Consider the following 16,430-nt stretch of genomic DNA (forward strand, 5'->3'; position numbering starts at 1 on the left):
GCTAGTGTAGCTTAATTAAAGCATAACACTGAAAATGTTAAGATGGGCCCTAGAAAGCCTCGCAAGCACAAAGGTTTGGTCCTGACTTTACTATCAATTTTAACTGAATTTATACATGCAAGTATCCGCGCCCCCGTGAGGATGCCCTCGGTTTTCTAATGAAAATCAGGAGCTGGTATCAGGCTCAATAGTTTGCCCACAACACCTTGCTTAGCCACACCCCCAAGGGAGTACAGCAGTAATAAATATTAAGCTATAAGTGAAAACTTGACTTAATTACAGTTAATAGGGCCGGTAAAACTCGTGCCAGCCACCGCGGTTATACGAGAGACCCAAATTGATAAACAACGGCGTAAAGGGTGGTTATAATTATAAATACACTAGGGCCGAACTTGTCCCAGACTGTTATACGTTACGGAATAATGAAGACCATAAACGAAAGTAGCCCTAAACTATTGAACCCACGAAAGCTAGGAAACAAACTGGGATTAGATACCCCACTATGCCTAGCCATAAACCCCGATAATATTATACATCAATTATCCGCCAGGGTACTACGAGCGTAAGCTTAAAACCCAAAGGACTTGGCGGTGCTTTAGACCCCCCTAGAGGAGCCTGTTCTATAACCGATAATCCCCGTTAAACCTCACCCTCTTTTGTTTTATCCGCCTATATACCACCGTCGTCAGCTTACCCTTTGAAGGCTTATTAGTAAGCAAAATTGGTCTATCCCAAAACGTCAGGTCGAGGTGCAGTGTATGAGAGGGGAAGAAATGGGCTACATTTACTAATTTAGTAAACTACGAAAAAGGTGCTGAAACACACCTTAGAAGGAGGATTTAGCAGTAAGGGGGGAAATAGAGTGCTCCCCTGAAACTGGCCCTGAAGCGCGCACACACCGCCCGTCACTCTCCCCACATAATAAACTTATTGTATATTTAAATAAATCTCTTATATTTTAGGGGAGGCAAGTCGTAACATGGTAAGCGTACCGGAAGGTGCTCTTGGAAAAATCAGAGTGTAGCTAAGTAGTAAAGCATCTCCCTTACACCGAGAAGACACCCGTGCAAATCGGGCCACCCTGAGGTCCAGCAACTAGCGAATAATAGCAGTTTTAAAATCTACATATTAATAACCTATAAAAAATTAAAACAACCTAAACAAACCATTTTTCCGCCTTAGTATGGGAGACAGAAAAGGCCTTATCAGCAATAGAAAAAGTACCGCAAGGGAAAGTTGAAAGAGAACTGAAACAAATAAGCAACACATAAAAAAGCAGAGATTTAACCTCGTACCTTTTGCATCATGTTTTAGCAAGCGTAAATTAAGCAAAAAGACTTGTAGTTTGATTACCCGAAACCAAGTGAGCTACTCCGAGACAACCTTATTGAAGGGTTAACCCGTCTCTGTGGCAAAAGAGTGGGAAGATCTCCGAGTAGAAGTGAAAGACCTATCGAACTTGGTTATAGCTGGTTGCCTGAGAAATGAATAGTAGTTCAGCACTATTATTTCTTAATTCGACCTATAATAAAACCCTCAGATTTAGAGAAATAATAGCAGTTAATTTAAAGGGGTACAGCCCTTTAAATACAGAATACAATCTACCAAATGGATAAAGATCATATATTTTAAAAGTACTATACCCAGGTGGGCCTAAGAGCAGCCATCCTCTAAGAAAGCGTTAAAGCTCCTGTATACAAAACACTTATTATACCGAAAATATAGTCTTAATCCTCTAAACCTATCAGGCTTTATTATTTAATATAATAATAATTATGCTAATATGAGTAATAAGGGGAAGTCCCCCTCCTTGCACAAGTGTACCTCGGAACGAACCAACACCGACCATTAAACGCCTCCAAATTGAGGACAATAGACAAAGCATAAACAACTAGAAATACGTCTAGACCTAAGCGTTAACCCCACACTGGTGTGCCCACAAGGAAAGACTAAAAGGAAGAGAAGGAACTCGGCAAATCCACTTTAAGCCTCGCCTGTTTACCAAAAACATCGCCTCTTGTGATAATAAAAATAAGAGGTCCCGCCTGCCCGGTGACATAATGTTTAACGGCCGCGGTATTTTAACCGTGCAAAGGTAGCGTAATCACTTGTCTTTTAAATGAAGACCTGTATGAAAGGCATCACGAGGGCTTAACTGTCTCCTCCTCCCAGTCAATAAAATTGATCTCCCCGTGCAGAAGCGGGGATAATAACATAAGACGAGAAGACCCTATGGAGCTTTAAACATATTAGGTTTACGTCACTAATCCCAAGATAAAGGGTTGAACTAAATATACACCTTAAAAATGTTTTTGGTTGGGGCGACCGCGGGAAAATATATAACTCCCACGACGAGAAAGGACTAACCTTTCAAAACTAAGACCATCAAGTCAAAGTCACAGAAATTCTGACAAATGATCCGGCTTACCGATCAACGAAACGAGTTACCCTAGGGATAACAGCGCAATCCCCTTTAAGAGCCCTTATCGACAAGGGGGTTTACGACCTCGATGTTGGATCAGGACATCCTAATGGTGCAACCGCTATTAAGGGTTCGTTTGTTCAACGATTAAAGTCCTACGTGATCTGAGTTCAGACCGGAGTAATCCAGGTCAGTTTCTATCTATGAGTTACTTTTTCTAGTACGAAAGGACCGAAAAAGTGAGGCCTATACTTCCAGTACGCCTCGCCCTCATCTGCTGAAAACAAATAAAACAGACAAGAGGGTTAATAAACCTTCAACCAAGATTTAGGTTAATATTAAGGTGGCAGAGCCCGGATATGCAAAAGGTCTAAGCCCTTTCAACAGAGGTCCAAATCCTCTCCTTAATAATGCTATCAGCTCTTATAATTTACCTAATTAATCCCCTAGCCTTAATTGTTCCTGTCTTACTTGCAGTTGCATTTTTGACCTTAATTGAACGAAAGGTTTTAGGCTATATACAATTACGAAAAGGCCCCAATGTAGTGGGCCCTTATGGCCTTCTTCAACCAATCGCCGACGGTGTAAAATTATTTATTAAAGAGCCCGTCCGACCTTCCACCTCCAACAGTATTTTATTCCTAGCAGCTCCCATATTATCCCTTACCCTTGCACTAACCCTTTGAGCCCCCATGCCATTGCCCCACGCAACTGCAGACATCAGCTTAAGCATTTTATTCATCCTAGCATTATCTAGTTTAACCGTTTATTCAATTTTAGGCTCCGGCTGAGCATCAAACTCAAAATACGCCTTAATAGGGGCACTCCGAGCAATCGCTCAAACCATTTCATATGAAGTCAGCCTAGGACTAATTATCCTTGGAGGCGTCATTTTTACTGGAGCTTTTACACTTCAAATCTTTAGCACTACTCAAGAAGCTGTATGATTAATACTCCCTGCTTGACCTCTCGCAATAATATGATACATCTCGACACTAGCAGAAACTAACCGAGCCCCATTCGACCTAACAGAAGGAGAATCAGAGCTAGTCTCAGGGTTCAATGTAGAATATGCAGGAGGCCCTTTTGCACTTTTCTTCCTAGCAGAGTACGCCAATATTCTATTAATAAATACACTATCTGCAGTATTATTCTTAGGGGCCTACCATATCCCCACCTTTCCAGAAATGATGTCCTTAAATTTAATAATAAAAGCTGTTTTTTTATCTATCTTATTCCTCTGAGRACGAGCCTCATACCCACGTTTTCGCTATGACCAGTTAATACATTTAATCTGAAAAAATTTTTTACCTTTAACACTTGCATTTGTCATCTGACATTTAGCGATACCAATTACATTCGGAGGCCTACCTCCACAATAACTTGGAGCTGTGCCTGAATTTTAAGGGCCACTTTGATAGAGTGTAACATGGGGGTTAAAGTCCCCCCAACTCCCTAGAAAAAGGGGATTTGAACCCCTCCCTAAGAGATCAAAACTCTTCGTGCTTCCCCTACACCATTTCCTAGTAAAATCAGCTAAAAAAGCTCTTGGGTCCATACCCCAAAAATGTGGGCTAACAATCCCTCTTTTACTAATGACCCCTTTTATTTTACCCGTTATAGCATTCAGCCTTTTACTAGGAACTTTAATTACTGTCACAAGCTCAAACTGACTCCTAGCATGAATGGGCATTGAAATTAATACACTAGCAATTATTCCTCTAATAATTCATAACCATCACCCCCGAGCAACCGAGGCCACTACCAAATACTTTATTGTACAAGCCGCTGCTGCCGCAATAATTCTATTTTCTGCAGTTGTAAAAGCATGAACTACAGGAGAATGAATTATCAACCCCTTCTCTGAGCCCCTCTCAACTTCCCTTCTCATCCTAGCATTAGCACTAAAATTAGGATTAGCCCCTTTACACTCATGACTTCCTGACGTACTTCAAGGACTAGACTTTAACACTGGCATAATCTTATCCACATGACAAAAAATTGCCCCCATAACACTACTTCTACAGGCTGGCAAAACAGAAATACCTCTAATACTAGCACTAGGCATCCTTTCAGTACTTATAGGGGGCTTAGGAGGCTTAAACCAAGTTCAAACCCGAAAAATCATGGCTTATTCCTCTATCGCCCACTTAGGCTGAATAACTGCAGCCCTGCCACTAGCCCCTCACCTTACACTAATAGCCCTTACACTTTATATCTTAACTACCTACTGCATGTTTTCTATCCTACTATTAACGGGAGGAAAGACCATCAACACATTAGCCATCTCCTGGGCCAAAAACAATGCCATTTTAGTCTCTACGCCTATTCTTCTTTTTTCCCTTGGAGGTCTCCCACCCACACTAGGCTTCGTCCCAAAGTGATTTATTCTTAAAGAGTTGACAGCCCACAACCTAACAATCGTTGCCCTTATAATCGCAATATTTTCTCTCCTTAGCCTATACTTTTACATCCGCTTATCATATGCCCTAACCCTGACAAAAGCCCCTAACGCAGTCACAGGGATACCTATATGACGATTACAACTAAAATCGCAAGATGCCCTACTTATGGCCGTAGTAGTCCTAGTTCTTATCTTCTTACCAGCCAGCCCAGCAGCACTTGCCCTATTTTTGACCTAAGAGATTTAAGTTAACGCAAGACTAAGAGCCTTCAAAGCCCTAAGAAAGGGTTAAAATCCCTTAATCTCTGTAAGACTAACGAGACACTAACTCACATCTTCTGTATGCAAAACAGATGCTTTAATTAAGCTATAGCCTTACTAGATGAGCAGGCCTCGATCCTACAAACTCTTAGTTAACAGCTAAGCGCTCAAACCAGAGAGCATTCATCTACTTTCCCCGCCTGTTCGGGGATAGAAGGCGGGGAAAGTCCCGGCAGGCGTTAGCCTGCTTCTCCAGATTTGCAATCTGGCGTGTAACACCCCAGAACTTGGCAAGAAGGGGACTAAAACCCCTGTGTGTGGGGCTACAATCCACCGCTTACTCAGCCACCTTACCTGTGACAGTCACGCGCTGATTTTTTTCTACTAATCATAAAGACATTGGCACCCTTTACCTGGTATTTGGTGCATGAGCTGGCATGGTTGGCACTGCTCTAAGCCTTCTTATTCGGGCCGAGCTTAACCAACCCGGCGCTCTCCTTGGTGATGACCAAATTTATAATGTTATTGTTACAGCACATGCATTTGTAATAATCTTTTTTATAGTAATACCAATTATGATCGGAGGCTTTGGTAATTGACTGGTGCCTATAATGATTGGTGCCCCTGACATAGCTTTCCCTCGTATGAATAATATAAGCTTCTGACTTCTACCGCCCTCATTCCTGCTACTTCTAGCCTCATCAGGTGTCGAAGCTGGAGCCGGAACAGGTTGAACCGTATATCCCCCCCTATCAAGCAACCTAGCACATGCTGGAGCCTCTGTAGATTTAACCATTTTTTCTCTTCATCTAGCAGGTATTTCATCCATTCTGGGGGCTATTAATTTTATCACAACTATTACAAATATGAAACCCCCAGCCTTAACCCAGTATCAGACACCCTTATTCGTCTGAGCCGTTTTAATTACAGCTGTACTGCTCCTTCTATCCCTGCCAGTACTAGCTGCAGGTATTACAATACTTCTTACTGATCGAAACCTAAACACCACATTTTTTGATCCGGCAGGCGGAGGGGACCCCATTCTTTACCAACACTTGTTCTGATTCTTTGGCCACCCCGAAGTATATATTCTTATTCTTCCAGGTTTTGGCATAATCTCCCACATCGTGGCTTACTACGCAGGAAAAAAAGAGCCTTTCGGCTATATAGGCATAGTTTGGGCTATAATAGCAATCGGACTACTGGGGTTTATTGTATGAGCCCACCATATGTTTACTGTCGGAATAGACGTAGACACACGAGCTTACTTTACATCTGCAACAATGATTATTGCCATCCCAACAGGCGTTAAAGTCTTTAGTTGATTAGCAACTCTGCATGGAGGGGCTATTAAATGAGAAACCCCCTTACTATGGGCTCTTGGTTTTATTTTCCTTTTTACAGTAGGAGGCCTAACAGGTATTGTTCTCGCCAACTCCTCCCTAGATATTGTCCTGCACGACACATATTACGTCGTCGCACACTTCCACTATGTTTTATCTATAGGCGCCGTCTTTGCCATCATAGGAGGCTTTGTCCACTGATTCCCGCTATTCTCGGGCTATACACTTCATGATCTATGAACAAAAATCCATTTTGGAGTCATGTTTGTCGGTGTAAACTTAACATTTTTCCCCCAGCATTTCTTAGGTCTAGCAGGAATACCTCGACGATACTCAGACTACCCCGATGCCTATACGCTCTGAAACACAATTTCATCCATTGGCTCTCTAGTATCACTAGTTGCTGTAATTATATTCCTATTTATTATCTGAGAAGCATTCGCAGCAAAACGAGAAGTCCAATCAGTTGAATTAACATCAACAAATGTTGAATGATTATATGGCTGCCCCCCTCCTTACCACACCTTCGAAGAGCCAGCTTTTGTACAAGTACAATAATTACTTACGAGAAAGGAAGGAATTGAACCCCCATAAACTGGTTTCAAGCCAGCTGCATAGCCACTCTGCCACTTTCTTTATAAGACGTTAATAAAATATTATATTGCCTTGTCAAGGCAAAATTGTGGGTTAAACCCCCGCACGTCTTATAATGGCCCATCCCTCACAATTAGGTTTTCAAGACGCAGCCTCCCCAGTAATAGAAGAATTACTGCATTTCCATGACCACGCCTTAATAATTGTTTTCCTAATTAGCGCTTTTGTACTTTACATTATCGTAGCTATAGTGATAACAAAGTTAACTGACAAATTTATCTTAGACTCTCAAGAAGTGGAAATTATCTGAACAGTTCTTCCAGCAGTTATTCTCATTCTTATTGCAATGCCCTCTCTACGAATTCTTTACCTTATAGACGAAGTTAACGACCCACACCTAACCATTAAGGCCGTAGGTCACCAATGATATTGAAGCTATGAGTATACTGACTACAATGAGCTTTGTTTTGACTCCTATATAATCCCAACACAAGATCTAACCCCCGGACAATTCCGACTATTAGAAGTAGACCACCGAGTAGTGCTTCCAGTCGAATCCCCAGTGCGTGTGTTAGTGTCTGCAGAAGATGTACTTCACTCATGAGCTGTCCCATCCTTGGGCGTAAAAATAGACGCCGTACCAGGACGCTTAAACCAAACAGCATTAATTGCAGCCCACCCAGGTGTATTTTACGGCCAATGCTCAGAAATTTGCGGAGCTAATCATAGCTTCATGCCTATTGTAGTAGAGGCCGTTCCACTTGAGCACTTTGAAAACTGATCTCTATTAATACTAGACTTATAATCACTAAGAAGCTAAAATAGGTCCTAGCGTTAGCCTTTTAAGCTAAAGATTGGTGGCCCCTAATCACCCTTAGTGAAATGCCTCAACTCAACCCCTCCCCTTGATTTATAATCTTAATCTTTTCATGATTAGTATTCTTAGCTTTCCTCCCAACAAAAATTATATCTCACACATACCCCAATAAACTCACCCCAGAGACTAAAGAAGCCTCATCTAATAACCCTTGAACCTGACCATGATAGCTAGTTTCTTTGACCAGTTCGCCAGCCCTTCTTTTGCAGGAGTACCTTTAATTGCTATTGCATTAACATTCCCTTGAATCCTATTTCCCTCGGCTTCATCAAAATGATTAAGCAACCGAGTTGAAACACTACAAAACTGATTTATTGGTCGATTTACAAATCAACTCTTACTACCACTAAACCAAGAAGCACACAAATGAGCCCTTTTATATGCATCCTTAATAATTTTCCTTATTAGCCTCAATATGCTTGGTCTTCTACCCTATACTTTTACACCAACAACACAGCTTTCTTTAAATATAGGACTTGCCGTCCCATTTTGATTAGCCACAGTAATTATTGGCTTACGAAATCGCCCTACCCATGCACTAGGACATCTCTTGCCCGAAGGCACACCAACACCTTTAATTCCTATACTTATTATTATTGAAACTATTAGCCTCTTTATCCGACCTATCGCACTAGGGGTACGATTAACCGCTAATTTAACTGCCGGCCACCTTTTAATTCAACTCATTGGCACCGCAACATTTGTCCTATTTCCAATAATAACAACAGTATCCATCTTAACTGGACTAGTTTTATTTCTTTTAACCATGTTAGAAGTAGCAGTTGCTATAATCCAAGCTTATGTTTTTGTCCTACTACTTAGCCTGTACCTACAAGAAAACGTTTAATGGCCCATCAAGCTCATGCATACCATATAGTAAACCCCAGCCCCTGGCCTCTAACAGGAGCCATCGCAGCCTTACTAATAACAGCAGGTTTAGCCATTTGATTTCATTTTCACCTGACAACCCTTATAAATCTTGGCCTCATCCTCTTGCTTCTAACTATATACCAGTGATGACGTGATATTGTCCGAGAAGGCACATTTCAAGGCCACCACACACCTCCTGTTCAAAAAGGCCTCCGCTGCGGTATGGCCCTCTTTATTACCTCAGAAGTATTCTTTTTCCTAGGATTTTTCTGAGCTTTTTATCACTCCAGCCTTGCCCCTACCCCTGACCTCGGAGGCTGCTGGCCCCCCACAGGCATCTCCCCCATTGATCCTTTCGGGGTCCCTCTTTTAAATACAGCTGTCCTCTTGGCCTCCGGAGCAACAATTACATGATGCCACCACAGCATTATTGAAGGGGGTCGAAGCCCTGCAATCCAAGCCCTCGCCCTTACAATTCTTCTAGGCGTATATTTTACATTTCTCCAAGCTATAGAATACTATGAAGCCCCTTTCACAATTGCTGACGGAGTATACGGCTCAACATTTTTTGTTACAACTGGCTTCCACGGACTCCATGTGATCATTGGGTCTACTTTCCTTGCTGTGTGTTTAATTCGTCTAATTCAATTTCACTTCACATCAGAACACCACTTCGGATTAGAAGCCGCTGCATGATACTGACACTTTGTTGATGTAGTATGACTCCTTCTCTATGTATCCCTTTACTGATGAGGCTCATAACCTTTCTAGTATAAGCAGTATAAGTGACTTCCAATCATTTGGGCTTGGTGAAAATCCAAGGAAAGGTAATGAATATTATTATAGCTGTCATAACTATCTCCGCAGCCCTAGCAATAGTTTTAGCACTAGTCTCCTTTTATCTTCCACAAATAACGCCAGACTCCGAAAAACTTTCACCATATGAATGCGGCTTTGACCCACTTGGCTCAGCCCGCCTTCCTTTCTCACTACGATTTTTTTTAATTGCCATTCTTTTTTTACTGTTTGACTTAGAAATTGCACTATTATTACCTCTCCCCTGAGCAGACCAACTCTCCTCTCCCTCTCTTACATTCACCTGAGCCACATTAGTTTTAATTATACTTACTGCCGGCTTGATTTATGAATGATTGCAAGGAGGACTAGAATGAGCAGAATAGATTATTAGTTTAAATTAAAACATTTGATTTCGGCTCAAAAAACCGTGGTTAAAACCCACAATAATCTAATGACTTTAACCAATTTCTCTTTTTTCTCCGCCTTCATCCTAGGATTGGCAGGACTATCTTTCAACCGCACACACCTATTATCGGCCCTTTTATGCTTAGAAGGTATGATATTATCTCTTTATTTATCATTTTCCCTTTGAGCACTCACCCTTGGTGCCACTAACTTTTCATCAGCACCCATATTTTTATTAACCTTCTCAGCCTGTGAGGCAAGCACCGGCTTAGCATTACTTGTAGCTACAGCACGGACTCATGGCTCAGATCACTTAAAAGCCCTTAATCTCCTCCAATGCTAAAAATTCTAATTCCAACACTCGTAATAATCCCAACCGCTTGACTGACTCCCAATAAATGACTATGGCCTAGTGCCCTATGCCAGAGCCTAATCATTGCACTTTTCAGCCTATCATGACTAAAAAATACCGGCCAACCGGGCTGAAATTTCATTAATATGTCCATAGCCACAGATAATCTGTCCACTCCCCTATTAGTCCTCACATGCTGACTTCTCCCACTAATAATTTTAGCTAGCCAAAACCATACTTCCACCAACCCTATAAACCAACAACGAATATACATCAGTCTCTTAGTATCCCTACAATTTTTCCTTATTTTAGCATTTAGTGCTACAGAATTAATTATATTTTATGTAATATTTGAGGCAACATTGCTACCTACACTAGCCATTATCACACGATGAGGTAACCAAAAAGATCGATTAAACGCCGGATCCTACTTTCTATTTTACACACTAGCCGGATCCCTTCCCCTTCTTATTGCTTTGCTATATCTACAAAGCTCAATAGGCACACTCTCACTTATTTCACTACAACTAACCCCATCATCTAACATTTTTTCATATTCCAATAAATTATGATGATTAGCATGTCTACTGGCTTTCTTAGTTAAAATACCTCTCTATGGTGTACATCTTTGGTTACCTAAAGCCCACGTAGAAGCCCCTGTTGCAGGCTCCATAGTCCTTGCCGCTGTCCTACTTAAACTTGGTGGCTACGGTATAATACGAGTCCTCCCTCTATTAAACCCCCTAACATCCTCACTTAATTACCCTTTTATTATCCTGGCATTGTGGGGTGTAATTATAACAGCATCAATCTGCTTACGACAAACAGACCTTAAATCACTGATTGCATATTCATCAGTCAGCCATATAGGCCTTGTTGCGGCAGGCATTCTTACCCAAACATCATGCGGGTTTTCAGGCGCAATAGCATTAATAATCGCCCATGGTTTAACATCATCAGCTCTTTTTTGCCTTGCTAATACAAATTATGAACGAACACATAGCCGCACTATGATTTTGGCCCGAGGCCTACAAGTAGTATTGCCTTTAATAACCACATGATGATTCATCGCCACACTAGCTAACTTTGCCCTCCCCCCTCTCCCCAACCTTATGGGGGAACTACTAATTATAACTTGTTTATTTGGCTGATCCTCTTGAACCCTTATTTTTACAGGACTTGGTACACTAATTACAGCCGCTTATTCTTTATATATATTTTTAATAACCCAACGGGGACAAACTCCAGCACATATTATTCTACCCGACCCATCCTTTACTCGAGAACACCTTCTAATAGCACTTCACCTATTACCCCTACTCCTCCTCATCCTAAACCCTGCCCTAATCTTATCTTAACGTTAGTATAGTTTAACTCAAAACTTTAGATTGTGATTCTAACAATAGGGGTTAAAATCCCCTTACTGACCGAGAGAGGCCAGGCAGGCACCGGAAACTGCTAATTACCGCTACCCTGGTTGGACCCCGGGGCTCACTCGGCTACTAAAGGATAATAGTTCATCCATTGGTCTTAGGAACCAAAAACTCTTGGCGCAAATCCAAGTAGTAGCTAAAATGCATTATGCCTCTGAAATCATAACTTCCTCCCTATTAATTATATTAATTATGCTCTGCTCCCCCTTAATCTGACCTGCCCCTCTAAACAAATTACTTACTAAAAACCACCCAGCTAAAGTAAAAACTGCAGTCAAATTAGCCTTTTTTGTAAGCCTCTTACCCCTAGCCCTCTTCCTTAATACAGGCTTAGAGACCCTAACATATACATGACATTGAACAGACTTTTCTTACCTATCACTATCCCTCAGTTTTAAGTTTGACCTTTACACAATTATTTTTACACCTATTGCCTTATACGTAACCTGATCTATTATAGAGTTTACCTCCTGATACATAGCCTCAGACCCCTTAATCGACCGCTTCTCAAACTTTCTTCTTCTCTTCCTAGTAGCCATACTAGTATTAGTCACAGCTAATAATATATTCCAACTTTTTATTGGTTGAGAGGGCGTAGGAATTATGTCTTTTCTTCTTATCGGTTGATGACAAGGCCGAACAGACGCAAACACTGCAGCACTTCAAGCAGTAATTTATAACCGAGTGGGAGATATTGGCTTCATCCTAGTATTAATCTGATCGGCCTTAAAAGTTAACTCATGAGAAATAGACCAAATTTTCATCTTATCTAAAAACTACAACACAACAATCCCGGCCATCGGCTTAATTCTAGCCGCAACAGGTAAATCTGCCCAATTCGGGCTTCACCCATGACTTCCATCCGCAATAGAAGGCCCTACTCCAGTATCTGCCCTACTACACTCAAGCACTATGGTTGTTGCCGGCATTTTTTTACTCATCCGAATAAACCCTATTATTGCCCAAAATGCAAATGCACTTACAGCATGCTTATGATTAGGTGCCCTTACAACCCTTTTCACAGCTACATGTGCCCTTACCCAAAATGATATCAAGAAAATTGTAGCTTTTTCAACATCAAGCCAGCTAGGGTTAATAATAGTAACTATTGGACTAAATCAACCCCAACTTGCCTTTTTACACATTTGCACCCATGCCTTTTTTAAAGCAATACTATTCCTATGCTCCGGCTCAGCAATCCACAGCCTAAACGATGAACAAGATATCCGAAAAATAGGAGGAATATTCTATCTCACCCCCTTTACAGCCTCTTGCATTAACTTAGGAAGCTTAGCTCTTGCAGGCTTTCCCTTCCTAGCAGGATTTTTCTCAAAAGATGCCATTATTGAAGCAATAAACACTTCCTTTTTAAACACTTGTGCACTTATCCTAACCCTCATTGCAACTTCTTTTACTGCTGCCTACAGCATTCGATTAATTTACCTAGTATCATTAAATACCACCCGAATTGCCCCTCTTTCCCCCATTGACGAAACACCCACAGAAGTCATTAACCCTATTAAACGATTGGCCTGAGGAAGCATCCTAGCAGGCTTAATTATCACCTCTAATATGCTCCCAAATAAAACACCTATTATAGTAATAACCCCTATAATAAAAATATCAGCTTTAATTGTAACCATCATGGGACTCCTTATTGCACTTCAACTAGCAACAAACGCTAATCAACATCTCTCCCCTAGCCCTAAAATAACCCCATACCGCTTCTCTAGCATACTCGGCTTCTTCCCAAGCATCTTTCATCGTTTAACCCCTAAAATAAATCTCGCCTTTGCCCACAAAATTGCCACCCAAACATTAGACCTCTCATGAACAGAAACCCTAGGACCCAAAGGACTTTCACTTAAAACAACCCATCTAGCCTCCTGAGTAAGTAATATTCAAAAAGGCCTCATCAAATCATACATAATATTCTTTATTCTAGCCATCACATGTGCTTTCATATATGCCCTAATCTAAACAGCACGCAATACCCCCCGACTTATACCCCGAGTTAGCTCCAATACTACTAACAACGTTAACAATAGTACCCAGGCACTTGTTACCAATATACCCCCTCCTCAAGAATACATCAGAGCCACACCACCTATATCCCCACGAATAATCTCCGCTCCTGAACTAACATCAGAACCACCTCAACAAACCGTAAACTCCCCGCTTAACATAAAGAAAGCCCCGCCCACTAACCCAAGATAAACACACATATTGAAAAAAACCGAACGACTTATTCATGCCTCCGGGTAGGGCTCTGCCGCTAAAGCAGCAGAATAAGCAAAAACAACTAACATTCCCCCCAAATAAATAAGAAATAAAATTAAAGCTAAAAAGGAGCCCCCTTCAACTATTAGAAATCCACACCCCGTACCTGCTACTAAGACTAAACCTAAAGCCGCAAAATAAGGTGAAGGGTGAGAGGCCACCAACACTAAACCTAGAATAATACTAATACAACATAACGTAATGATAATAATCATAATTCTTACCAGGAGTTTAACCAGGACCTGTGGCTCGAAAAGCCACTGTTGTATTCAACTATAAGAACCTTAATGGCAAGCTTACGCAAGTCTCACCCCCTCCTTAAAATCGCTAACAACGCAGTTGTTGACCTACCCGCCCCTTCCAATATTTCTGTTTGATGAAATTTTGGCTCTCTTTTAGGCCTATGCTTAATCTCCCAGCTAGCAACAGGACTATTTCTTGCAATACATTACACCTCAGACATTGCCACAGCCTTCTCATCCGTCGCTCACATCTGCCGAGATGTAAACTATGGCTGACTAATCCGCAACCTACACGCTAACGGAGCCTCTTTCTTTTTTATCTGTATCTATATGCATATTGGACGAGGCCTGTATTATGGCTCCTATCTATATAAAATTACATGAAATGTGGGGGTAGTCCTACTCCTTTTAACAATAGCAACTGCATTTGTAGGCTATGTCCTCCCATGAGGGCAAATATCTTTCTGAGGCGCAACGGTCATTACCAACCTCCTTTCAGCTATTCCTTATGTAGGAGGATCAGTGGTACAATGAATCTGAGGGGGCTTCTCAGTCGACAACGCAACACTAACCCGCTTTTTCGCCTTCCACTTTTTACTCCCTTTTATTATTGCAGCCGTTACAATAATCCACCTCCTATTCCTACATGAAACAGGCTCCAACAACCCAGCAGGCTTAAACTCTGACTCAGACAAAATTTCATTTCACCCCTATTTTTCTTACAAAGACCTAATTGGGTTCGTGGTAATACTAGTGGCCCTAACATCCCTTGCACTTTTCGCACCAAACTTACTAGGAGACCCTGACAACTTCACCCCAGCAAACCCATTAGTCACCCCGCCTCATATTAAACCCGAATGATATTTCCTATTCGCTTACGCTATCCTGCGATCAATTCCTAACAAGCTCGGAGGCGTCCTAGCATTATTATTTTCTATTCTAGTCTTAATACTAGTCCCTTTACTCCACACCTCAAAACAACGAGGCCTTACCTACCGCCCCATAACACAATTCCTTTTCTGAACTTTAATTGCAGATGTATTAATCCTAACGTGAATCGGAGGCATACCAGTTGAAGACCCCTTTATTATTATTGGGCAAGTAGCCTCAGTACTTTACTTCACTATTTTCCTTATTTTAATACCTACCGCTGGTTATATTGAAAACAAAGCTTTAAACTGAGCCTGTGTGAGTAGCTCAGCTCAGAGCGCCGGTCTTGTAAGCCGGATGCCGAGGGTTAAAATCCCTCCTCCCACTCAGAACAGAAGGAGTTTAACCTCCACCAATGACTCCCAAAGCCAAAATTCTAATTAAACTATGTTCTGTTATACTTATATGTATTAACACCATTAATTTATGTCGAACATTTAATGAGATATTTAAAGACATTACATATAAACAAACATAACTTACATAAAACATAAAAACATCAACTACTACAGAAGATATACTAAAACCATTAACATATAAACAGTATTACACATGACAACTCCAATAATCGAAACTTAAGATCTAACACAATATTCACCCGTTTCGATATACCAGGACTCAATTACTCGACCAACGCCCATATTTAATGCAGTAAGAGACCACCATCAGTTGATTTCTTAATGTCAACGGTTATTGAAGGTGAGGGACAAAAATTGTGGGGGTTTCACTTGGTGAACTATTCCTGGCATTTGGTTCCTACCTCAGGGCCATTAATTGATATTATTCCTCCCACTTTCATTGACGCTTGCATAAGTTAATGCCCGTAATCATACGACTCGTTACCCAACATGCCGAGCATTCTCGCCAGCGTGTCAGGGGTTCCTTTTTTTTTTCTCCTTTCATTTGACATCTCAGAGTGCACACGGTATATCACATTAAGGTTGAACATTTTCTTGCGTGCAAGAAATAGTATGATATGGTGTAGGATATTCTTAAAAGAATTGCATAATTGATATCATGAGCATAATATATGTTTTTCAATCGAGACTTTACCTAATATGCCTCCCTACCCCCCGTTCGTTTTTGCGCGTACACCCCCCCTACCCCCCCATCACTCCTGAGATGCTTGTTATTCCTGCCTACCCCCCGGAAACAGGAACACCCCTAGTGATGCTTGACACCATGTATATTTATATTACAATATTTAAATATTTACAAT

The 16,430-nt window shown here is 41.2% G+C and overlaps 13 protein-coding genes across 13 annotated transcripts, besides 25 other annotated features; 12 read left to right on the forward strand and 1 right to left on the reverse strand. All coding sequences in view use genetic code 2, as the record gives it.

Moving 5' to 3' along the window:
* Nucleotides 1-68, forward strand: a tRNA (tRNA-Phe).
* Nucleotides 69-1,014, forward strand: an rRNA (s-rRNA).
* Nucleotides 1,015-1,085, forward strand: a tRNA (tRNA-Val).
* Nucleotides 1,086-2,759, forward strand: an rRNA (l-rRNA).
* Nucleotides 2,760-2,832, forward strand: a tRNA (tRNA-Leu).
* On the forward strand, nucleotides 2,833-3,804 carry ND1 (NADH dehydrogenase subunit 1). Its single transcript has one exon. The coding sequence runs from the start codon at nucleotides 2,833-2,835 to the stop codon at nucleotides 3,802-3,804; it is 972 nt and encodes a 323-aa protein (YP_009034479.1).
* Nucleotides 3,805-3,807: 3 nt separating this feature from the next.
* Nucleotides 3,808-3,878, forward strand: a tRNA (tRNA-Ile).
* Nucleotides 3,878-3,948, reverse strand: a tRNA (tRNA-Gln).
* Nucleotides 3,948-4,017, forward strand: a tRNA (tRNA-Met).
* ND2 (NADH dehydrogenase subunit 2) lies at nucleotides 4,018-5,063 on the forward strand. The gene has a single exon. A coding segment is annotated over exon 1 (1,046 nt).
* Nucleotides 5,064-5,134, forward strand: a tRNA (tRNA-Trp).
* Nucleotides 5,135-5,203, reverse strand: a tRNA (tRNA-Ala).
* A 1-nt stretch (nucleotide 5,204) lies between these two features.
* Nucleotides 5,205-5,277, reverse strand: a tRNA (tRNA-Asn).
* Nucleotides 5,278-5,311: 34 nt separating this feature from the next.
* Nucleotides 5,312-5,375, reverse strand: a tRNA (tRNA-Cys).
* Nucleotides 5,376-5,442, reverse strand: a tRNA (tRNA-Tyr).
* Nucleotide 5,443: 1 nt separating this feature from the next.
* On the forward strand, nucleotides 5,444-6,988 carry COX1 (cytochrome c oxidase subunit I). The gene has a single exon. It carries the CDS (start codon nucleotides 5,444-5,446, stop codon nucleotides 6,986-6,988), a length of 1,545 nt encoding a protein of 514 aa, YP_009034481.1.
* Nucleotides 6,989-6,995: 7 nt separating this feature from the next.
* Nucleotides 6,996-7,066, reverse strand: a tRNA (tRNA-Ser).
* A 3-nt stretch (nucleotides 7,067-7,069) lies between these two features.
* Nucleotides 7,070-7,137, forward strand: a tRNA (tRNA-Asp).
* Nucleotides 7,138-7,139: 2 nt separating this feature from the next.
* On the forward strand, nucleotides 7,140-7,829 carry COX2 (cytochrome c oxidase subunit II). The gene has a single exon. The coding sequence runs from the start codon at nucleotides 7,140-7,142 to the stop codon at nucleotides 7,827-7,829; it is 690 nt and encodes a 229-aa protein (YP_009034482.1).
* A 1-nt stretch (nucleotide 7,830) lies between these two features.
* Nucleotides 7,831-7,905, forward strand: a tRNA (tRNA-Lys).
* Nucleotide 7,906: 1 nt separating this feature from the next.
* ATP8 (ATP synthase F0 subunit 8) lies at nucleotides 7,907-8,071 on the forward strand. The gene has a single exon. The coding sequence runs from the start codon at nucleotides 7,907-7,909 to the stop codon at nucleotides 8,069-8,071; it is 165 nt and encodes a 54-aa protein (YP_009034483.1).
* Nucleotides 8,065-8,747, forward strand: ATP6 (ATP synthase F0 subunit 6). The gene has a single exon. A coding segment is annotated over exon 1 (683 nt).
* On the forward strand, nucleotides 8,748-9,532 carry COX3 (cytochrome c oxidase subunit III). Its single transcript has one exon. A coding segment is annotated over exon 1 (785 nt).
* Nucleotides 9,533-9,601, forward strand: a tRNA (tRNA-Gly).
* On the forward strand, nucleotides 9,602-9,950 carry ND3 (NADH dehydrogenase subunit 3). The gene has a single exon. A coding segment is annotated over exon 1 (349 nt).
* Nucleotides 9,951-10,020, forward strand: a tRNA (tRNA-Arg).
* ND4L (NADH dehydrogenase subunit 4L) lies at nucleotides 10,021-10,317 on the forward strand. Its single transcript has one exon. It carries the CDS (start codon nucleotides 10,021-10,023, stop codon nucleotides 10,315-10,317), a length of 297 nt encoding a protein of 98 aa, YP_009034487.1.
* ND4 (NADH dehydrogenase subunit 4) lies at nucleotides 10,311-11,684 on the forward strand. Its single transcript has one exon. The coding sequence runs from the start codon at nucleotides 10,311-10,313 to the stop codon at nucleotides 11,682-11,684; it is 1,374 nt and encodes a 457-aa protein (YP_009034488.1).
* Nucleotide 11,685: 1 nt separating this feature from the next.
* Nucleotides 11,686-11,755, forward strand: a tRNA (tRNA-His).
* Nucleotides 11,756-11,824, forward strand: a tRNA (tRNA-Ser).
* Nucleotides 11,825-11,897, forward strand: a tRNA (tRNA-Leu).
* Nucleotides 11,898-11,900: 3 nt separating this feature from the next.
* Nucleotides 11,901-13,739, forward strand: ND5 (NADH dehydrogenase subunit 5). The gene has a single exon. The coding sequence runs from the start codon at nucleotides 11,901-11,903 to the stop codon at nucleotides 13,737-13,739; it is 1,839 nt and encodes a 612-aa protein (YP_009034489.1).
* ND6 (NADH dehydrogenase subunit 6) lies at nucleotides 13,736-14,254 on the reverse strand. Its single transcript has one exon. It carries the CDS (start codon nucleotides 14,252-14,254, stop codon nucleotides 13,736-13,738), a length of 519 nt encoding a protein of 172 aa, YP_009034490.1.
* Nucleotides 14,255-14,322, reverse strand: a tRNA (tRNA-Glu).
* Nucleotides 14,323-14,326: 4 nt separating this feature from the next.
* Nucleotides 14,327-15,467, forward strand: CYTB (cytochrome b). The gene has a single exon. A coding segment is annotated over exon 1 (1,141 nt).
* Nucleotides 15,468-15,538, forward strand: a tRNA (tRNA-Thr).
* Nucleotides 15,538-15,606, reverse strand: a tRNA (tRNA-Pro).
* Nucleotides 15,607-16,430: a D loop (control region).

This window comes from Synchiropus splendidus, mitochondrion (assembly GCF_027744825.2).
Source record: "Synchiropus splendidus mitochondrion, complete genome".
Lineage (NCBI taxonomy): Eukaryota > Metazoa > Chordata > Actinopteri > Syngnathiformes > Callionymidae > Synchiropus > Synchiropus splendidus.